Genomic DNA, 8,404 nt, shown 5'->3' with positions numbered 1-8,404 from the left:
AAAACATATGAAGTTTAACAGATTACTTTACAGGACTAGTATTACTGCCTACTTTAGAGATGAGGTTTTGTGGACTTGGAAGTAACACCAAAGATTACAAAGCAAAGCTCACAGTGCTTGTACTAGTCTTTCAACAGCTATTACACTTTCCATTAATCTTTCCAGCTGTTTTGTAGGAATTCATACTAAGGCTAGTACCTGCGTGTAGCAGGCAAGTTGTAAAGATGACACCATACACACACTACGAAACAACACAAATATAGCTTCAGTGCTGCTGGTTTTTTTCTTTTTAAGGCATATCAATACTGTAGAACTACTGTTTGTCTGTATCAATTTGTTGGGGTTTTTAAGCAGTGCATTTTCAGAAGTGAGACAGCTTGAAGACAAAAAAAGCTACCACACCTAGTAAAGCAGCAGCAGACAGCCAAGCTAGCAGTATTAACAAAGATATGCACAGGTAAATTAGTAAGCACTACAGGCAAGAACCTACAATATGAAGTTTAAAAGCAAGATGCAGCAGCAAGAAGATTCAACAGAGTGTTATCATAGGAGTTTTTACAAACCAGGTCTACAACATTCCTTACTTCCATTTATGAGTTTCAGGTCCTAAATACCACAACTCAGCTTCTCAATTACTAGCTAAAGAATAAAAACCACATAACTCCAACCTGCACCAACTTAATTCCTTTACAATAGTATAGCAGAAGTAATGCTCACAGCTCACTTTTGGCTACCATGTACCTGAACAGTTGAATATTCCAAGTAGGAGTTATGTACACAAACATGCAAGTTAAATAAATGAAATGCTCCACTTTATTAAGAAACCAAAAACACAAAACTGAAGAGTTCAAGGCTTCATGTACCCAACTACTACTGAGAAATGTTATCTTAGTTTTGTTTCCTAGCAGTACTAATATCGACCAAGATTTATCTCTACAAGGTAGTGTTAAAGCTGACATCTTCCACCATTTGTGCTGTAATAAGCTAGCTTCAAGTTAAGAACTTGGTGCAGCTACAGTTAAGTCTAGCTATTTACATAAATGTGGTTTTAGTTAATATGCTGTTCTGTAGCCAAGAGCTCTTGTAGCTGAAACAACAACTGTCTTCTAGTTAGTGAATTTTAAGATGCTCAGAGTTTGTTTCACCAGCTGTAAGTCTACTGAATGAAGTTCCATGCAAAGATACAAGTTTTAAGTCATCTAACAGGCCTAGATGCCATTTGTTTCTGGCTACTAGAAATACACAGCTCTGTGAAGGCATGTCGTAGAACCTATTAAAAGACAAGACTGTATCTAATGGTAGCACATGCAAGCTGAACTAGATTTTTTTTTCTCTCAAGACACCCTTCAGATCACAAACATTCCCATTTGCATAGGAATATTGATTCAATCACACTTACCAGCCAAGTGTTCACTGCTTTAGTTTTACCTGGCAGTTAGTTCAGCTTTCCTCAGGTGCTTAGATTATATGCTTCAGGAAATCAAGGGAAGGTTAACCATTAGCTCTGATTTAGCAAGAGGAGCATAACATGAGAAGCAGGAAGGGGAATAGAGAATGAGAAATGCAGTTAAGAACTGAGTGTTAGCCTCAACTGAAGAGCAGAAGACACTTTGAAGAGTTTTCCTAACAATGCATGAAAGTTCACTTGCTTAGAGATACTTGAAATACAACTTTATTATCTAAACAAAAAAGAATGGGAATGACAGAAACAAGATTTACACTTAACACTTTGATGTGACTGCAGCAGTCTTATATTTGAAACTCAAAAGGGGAAGTAATTGCAGTCCAAAAAACAGCTAAATATGCAGATCCAAAATATGAAGGTGGGTTTTTTTCATTTTGTTTTGTTTGGTTGTTTTGGTGGGGTTTTTTTTGTTTGGGTTTTTTTGGGGGTTTTTTTTTTGCGGTTTTTTTTTGTTTTTTAAACTGCCACATTCACTCCGAAGCCCATTCATCTCTTTCAGCATCCCAAAGATTAAGCACATGTTCTGCTCAGCTAGATAATAAAGTGGCAAACACGCTGCACCACTGACATCACAGGACAGTTGCCTATAAAACTAGACTTCTGACGCTGGGCTCCAGCTTCATCCCTCACAGATCATCATCTTCATCTGGCAGTGCAGTGGTTTGAGCAATCTGGAATAAATAAGTTACACTTAAGAACTGTTCTTCAATTATTTGCCCCAGCAACCCAAACAATCATATGACCTTTGTGCCCTTCTTCACTTACCTGTAAGTCTTGCTCATACTGTGCTGCCAGTGCTGGGTCCATAACAACTTCAGGTGGTGCAAGAGCAGGCATGGCAACAAACTCCAAGTTTGGATCTCCAATTAGCTTTCTAGCAAGCCAGAGGAAAGGCTTCTCAAAGTTGTAGTTACTCTTAGCTGAAATGTCATAATACTGCAAAAAAAGTACATAAAAAAAGACACCTCTGTTATTTAGGGCATACCAAGATGAACACACACATAATCAGCTCTACTTTTACCTTAGTATTCTTTTGACCACATGACTTCTGTTTATGCTTTCAGAAAGTCATGATCTACGTGCCCAGAAACATACAGTTTCAGGTAAATAAGCAGCAATAACTGAAAAGGTATCCAATCTGATCAAAGATGGAACTCTTAGGAGGCAACACTGCATCTATCTTTTTCCTGTGACTTGATCTACTTTAGTCTCGCTTCTGTCATCTGGCGAGATTCTGAGCAGCAAAAGGAAAATGCACACAAGCTCTTTAAGAACTTACATAGCTTCTGCTCAAGCACAGAGGTGATCATCTTTAACATCACCACTTCCCTCTTCCCTGAAGTTAGGTTCAAACAGCCAACAGGATGTAAAGCTGAAATAGTACAGCCCGCAGTGACAAAGGCGGAACACTATTACTGCATAGAACCCAACTTCAGTCGGATCCAACAAATTCAATTCCTACAAACTCATGCCAACATACCTGGAGATTCTTCTTCCTGTGGAAGACAATGGATTTTGCCTTGACTTTTCTGTCCTTAATATCCACTTTGTTGCCACACAACACTATAGGGATGTTTTCACATACTCGTACCAGATCTCTGTGCCAGTTAGGTACATTCTTGTAAGTAACTCTTGATGTTACATCAAACATTATGATGGCACACTGAGCTGCAAGAAAATAGTCAAGAGTTACATCAGGAGAGTAAGCAGTATTTAAGACTGGAGAGAGAAGAGAAACAAACAGAAATCCCACATTAGGGTTAAGCGTCTTCATTAACTTTTCCCCCTCAGCTACACAGTTTGAGAGCCCATGTTTTGTTAACAAGTTCAACACACAAGTCCACAGAACTCAGCCCATGACCACACTATTTCACTTTGTTAATGCCCAGTCTTAAAGACCAGCCAGTTCTATGAATGCAACTGTCCCACTGCATAACCCTGTTGCATTGTATGAGAACACACAAGGATTAGAGGAGTCAACTTTGATTTACACAAATACCTGGAATTAGTTAACATCTATTTAACTAATCTCAGGCACCCTATTGAGGCTTTCAAGTAGGTTGAGAGCTTGTAGTTCACATTTCAGGATGCCCTTGTCCCGAACAGTTCTTCAACAAACATGGGGGCTTGACTCGATCCTGGCATTTCTAAAGTAAAAGCCATGATGTCAAACTAGTAATCCCTTGCAAAGTTTGAAAGGTGACTGAAATACACAAAGAACAGAGCTTAGCCAAGAAGAGTACGGGACACTACCAATACTCCTTTAGAAAAGATGACTAGACTCTGGCATGGAGATGTACAACTTCACTGTCATATCTAAAATCTTAACAGTTTTGTGTGTTTCAAGTCCTTGCCTCAGCACAGTACACTTATACAGATATGAATTGGTACTAACTGAGTAAGTTAGTATTATGAGTATGAATAAGGTGCACCATTACTCCTCATTAATACCAAAGCCTGCAAGAGCATAGTGAAATACAATCTTAAGATGTTCCTGCATCAGCACAAGTTGGACGGCAAAGGAAATTATCATAGCTACATGAGAAGTGTGAAGACCCAGAAACTAGCTCAACACTGCAAACCACACTAACAGCTTTCAAAGTGGCCAACATGAGTAGAATGAAGGATTCAACTCTAAAAGATACAGAATATTCCCACATATACATTTATCTTACCTTGGATGTAATAGCCATCTCGCAGCCCACCAAATTTCTCTTGGCCAGCTGTGTCCCATACGTTAAATTTAATAGGGCCTCTGTTAGTATGGAACACCAGGGGATGAACTTCAACACCCAGCGTTGCTGTAGTAATAAGAAAAAACAGTGCACTTAGAGATGCAATTCATGGCCTGCTAACTGATACTAAATCTCTAATGTTTCTTCAGACTTACCTACATACTTCTTTTCAAATTCACCGGTCAAATGACGTTTTACAAATGTTGTTTTACCAGTGCCACCATCACCAACCAGAACAAGCTGTTGACAGACAAAGGGAAAAAGAAGTCAGAGCAATACACTTGCAGAGACATTTACCAGTCATTTTAGTGTTAAATACTAATTACTACTACAAAGACTTCAGCTCTACAAGATGCTGTAAACAAAAGACTGAATTCCTGACAAAGCAACTCACTGTACTGGGACCCAATTTAAGCCTATTGTACTACAACTCCACTCAGACTTACCCAGTTCCTGTAGCTGAAAACTCCAATGCACTCTGAATATGGTTCTACTAAACTAGAAGTGACTGTATCAAGAATAATATGGAATTTCAACTTGAATGTGACCATATTTTGAGGGGAGCTCATTTAAGCACCTAAATTGGAGAAATCCACTGTAATCTTACATTTTAATAAAAAAAAAAAACCACCACACAAAAAGCCCCCAAACAACTGTACTACTAAAAGCTAGAATACTGTAGCCAAGCGCTGTAAGAAATACAAGTAGCAGCCTTTCATGAAGCAGTCTTAAGGACTGCCAGCAAAATAAAGAACACCACACAACACACCACAAAACTCTGCACCACGACGTTTGGAAGTTTTCTTCACTAAACAATTGACACGTAGATAATAAACAGAAAACAGACCATTCTAATGCACTCTAAGCACTTTTTGCTGTGAACTTCACTTGTGAAATTTAAGATTTATTACACTACAAACAACATCAGATTGACACTGTGCAACAGAATTTTTTTTTTTTTTTACAGGTTACAGCCATATTACAATTAACTGCACCATTAATGAAAGACCATCACTTCAAAACGAAACCTCCCATCCACGTTAGCACTCGAGTCAGTCGTGCTGCTTCTCTACTGAAGGGCAGGTGTGGATGGTGTGCGTGGAGAAGAAAAAAAAGAAAACAAACCACCAAACCACTCCCTTACCTTAAACTGCACTTGGGGCTCTCCTTGGGCGGCCATGCTGGGTCTGCAGGGGAAATGGAAGCATGTGAGCTCACAACAGGCGAACTGATTCAAGTCCCAGCCGGAAGGGGCCGGGCGCCGTTCGCGGCTCCCAAATCGCCTCCTGCGCGCCAGTCGGCGCCGCCGGCGCGGAGGCTGGGCCCACACCGCCCCCCGCCCGCCAGCACTACAGCGCGCGTGGTCCCGGGCCCATTCATGGGGCAGGAAGCGCCTCCACATTTCCCCACACGCGGCGGGAGCGCGCGCGGCAATGGCGGCGGCGCCTCCCTCCCGCCCGCCCCTGCAGCCTGGTAACGGCAGGCTGCCGCCGCACTCCTCCGCCCCTCGGGCCCCGGAAAGCAGAGAGGGGGACGGGGCCGCCAAAGGCGCCTCAGCGAAAGCCAGCCCCCGCCTCGCTTCGCACCAAGTCCTCTCCGCCCGCCCAGCGCCCCAGCCCCCGCGGGAACCTCGCCCTCCGGCCGGGCGGTGTGTGGGGGAGGCCGGCGCGGATCCTCCGGGGCTCCCCGGCGCGACCTCCCGCCAACCCGGCCTCAGCCCGCCACCAGCCCCCGCCGACGGGCCTGGCGCGCGCTCCCCGCCGCGAGCCACCATGACTGAGCAGCGCGCACCACCTCCCCTCCCCCCGCGGGGCCGGGCCGTCGGAGGCCCCGCTCCGCTTCACCCGTCCCGGCGCCCGGGACGCAGCCGAGCACGGCTACCGCCCTCCCGCTGCGGCAGGGAGAGGCCGCCACCCAGGGCGGGTAACGCGGCAGCACCGCGCGCTCGGGCCCGGCCTCGCCGCGGCCCGACCCGCCTCCCGGCCCCGCCGCCGGACACCGGCTAAGGGCGGCCGCCACCCCCACCGCTCACGCCCTTCGGAGCGGCCGCGCTCTCTGCTGGAAGGAGGCGGAGGGCGCCCTAGCCCCATTACCTTTCGCGAGGCTTCTCACCGCGTCGCTCCCCTCCGTGACTGGGCGCTAGGAAGATGGCGGAAGCGCGGTTCAAATACCCGGAGAGCGACGCCGCGCGGCCGCGGGGAGGAGGAGGGGCCGGCCGTCACGTGGCGGGGGCGGGCGGGAGGGCGCGCGGCGCCGAGGGCCCGTCCCGCGCCGGCCGCCGCCCGGGGGGAGTCGCGAAGCGCGGCTGGCACCGCCCGGCGCGGGTAGCCCGCCCGGCGACCGGGGCCAGCGCCTGGTGCCGCAGAGCCCCGGGTTCTGCCGGGGAGGGGCCCGGGGCGCGCGGCAGCCGCCCCGCGCGACCCTTCGCGTCTAGTCAGAGTGCGCGCAGGGCCGCAGCCGCACCCGGGAGAGCGCGCGCCTTCGCCAGCGCTGCCTTTGCGGCCCCTCATCGCCGCTCTTCAGCCCCTCGCACAGACGCACTGCGCTCCCCGGAGTGCGCTCATTAAAATAAAGCCGTTTCCTGAGCCCTGGAAGGTCTCTAACCTCTCAAGCCCAAACTTCAGTGGAACAAAGCTGTTGAAAAACTGACTGTCAAAGAGCCTAAGTGTTTCGCCTAGGTCTATAAATGCCAAGTTCATGGGTTCAAACTGACTTTTAAGGTCTCCAGTATTTCTTGCTCCAGTATACTGAAAACAAGTTCTGTGTGGTCTGCATAATCTTTCTTGGTGCACCCCATAATCGAGAATAAATAACGGATTATTATTTCTTTAAATATCTCTGGATTGAATTAACAAAATATTTCATGGCAGGTCTTGTATACAAACATCTCTCTTGTTCATTTTCTACAGACCTAGCTACAACATACAGGGAAAGTTTTACAATAGCTGCACTATGCTCTTAATTTTTGCTTATTTGATAGCATAATGCCAATCCAAATGTTGCATAAGATTTTGGAAAAATCACTGGCTTCCTGAATACGCCTTCACTTTTTTGGATGAGTTGGGTTTGTGGCTTGTTGAGAACTTCTGCTGATCACCTCTAGGTGTCAGGAAGGGTATTTTTCAGAACATGCAACTCATCTAGTTTTTCACAGCACAATGCTATCTTTATAAAACCCTTGTGAATTCCGCCTCTCGACAAATAAGCATGCATTTATAAATAGGAACCCATAAAGCCGCATTAGTGGAGTTTGGCAGTTTTTAACACTATAAACACTTCGGGGGGGGGGGGGGGGAAGGCGCATAATCTGCAACTGTATACAGCACACTTCGTCTACTTTAAAAACTTCTCCAAATTGTTACAAATCTACTAGTAAACTACTTCTTTTTCTGTGCAAACCAAATAGTAGCACTACATAATACTTTATTTTGAAAAAATTAAAATAGATTTCTAATTAAAAAGTTCCCTGTCATAGCATTTGAGCTCCTGGAAAATACTTATTTTGTTGTTACGGAGGTAAGTTAAATTAGGTGGAATCTAGTTTTTATCATCATGTATAAGTGTTCAGTTCAAAGGATCCACAAAACATCCACCCCATTCAGCAAAGGCAACAGAACACTTCTTAGCACTCACTCATCAGCAGCCTTAGATCACTATCTAAGAGTACATAAGGTATCACTGGATGATTTGCAGAATAATTACTTTTAAGTTTCCTGAATCTTGACTCAGGTCAACTGTGAACAACCTTAGCAACTCACTGAGGCAGATAAATACACAAAGAAAAAGGCAGCCTTTACTAAGTAAGCCTCTGAAGATGCAAATGAGGAATGGTGTAAAAGGCAGTACCGGAGATAAAGAGAACTAAACAACATATTTGAATACAACTGCTATATTAATAGGAAGCAAGATCATTTTGAGGCAACAACATTCGCAAGCAAGCAATGAAAAGGACCATATTTGTACTTCCCAGTTAAAGCAGCGGCTGCAGACACGTCTCTGGAATACAAGCTCTGGCAGGAACGCAGATCTGCACACTGGCATTCAAGGCGACACTGGAAATTACGCTGAAAGGTTTGAAAAGGAAACTAGTCACGTTCAGCATAGGTAGGTAAAATGGATTGTACAGTAGCAAAATGCAATCAAAATATGTATTCCAAAGACAAAATTTACTCATTTTTTCACCAAGTTAAAATGTGTCTGACTC

General features: G+C 45.0%; 2 protein-coding genes across 2 annotated transcripts; one reads left to right on the top strand and one right to left on the bottom strand.

Annotated features, from left to right (window-relative positions):
* Positions 1-1,656: 1,656 nt before the first annotated feature.
* RAN (RAN, member RAS oncogene family) lies at positions 1,657-6,442 on the bottom strand. Its single transcript, XM_055794369.1, has 7 exons — positions 6,294-6,442; positions 5,345-5,387; positions 4,356-4,440; positions 4,141-4,266; positions 2,946-3,133; positions 2,231-2,401; positions 1,657-2,136 (listed from the first exon to the last, which is right to left on the bottom strand). Exons 2-7 carry the CDS (start codon positions 5,378-5,380, stop codon positions 2,092-2,094), a joined length of 651 nt encoding a protein of 216 aa, XP_055650344.1. The 5' UTR covers positions 5,381-5,387; positions 6,294-6,442; the 3' UTR covers positions 1,657-2,091.
* Positions 5,634-6,206, top strand: LOC129783769 (basic proline-rich protein-like). The gene has a single exon (XM_055795071.1). It carries the CDS (start codon positions 5,634-5,636, stop codon positions 6,204-6,206), a length of 573 nt encoding a protein of 190 aa, XP_055651046.1.
* Positions 6,443-8,404: the final 1,962 nt, after the last annotated feature.

This window comes from Falco peregrinus, chromosome 2 (genome assembly GCF_023634155.1).
Source record: "Falco peregrinus isolate bFalPer1 chromosome 2, bFalPer1.pri, whole genome shotgun sequence".
NCBI classification, from domain to species: domain Eukaryota; kingdom Metazoa; phylum Chordata; class Aves; order Falconiformes; family Falconidae; genus Falco; species Falco peregrinus.
The sequence above is the reverse complement of the archived record's forward strand: the minus strand, read 5'-3'. Positions and strand labels throughout refer to the sequence as shown.

Coding starts and splice junctions, on each gene's coding strand:
- RAN (XM_055794369.1), bottom strand. CDS start 5,380: ATGGCCGCCCAAGGAGAGCCCCAAGTGCAGTTTAAG. Junction 4,441..5,344: donor AGCCCCAAGTGCAGTTTAAG/GTAAGGGAGTGG, acceptor GTCTGTCAACAG/CTTGTTCTGGTTGGTGATGG. Junction 4,267..4,355: donor ATTTGAAAAGAAGTATGTAG/GTAAGTCTGAAG, acceptor TTATTACTACAG/CAACGCTGGGTGTTGAAGTT.
- LOC129783769 (XM_055795071.1), top strand. CDS start 5,634: ATGGCGGCGGCGCCTCCCTCCCGCCCGCCCCTGCAGCCTGGTAACGGC.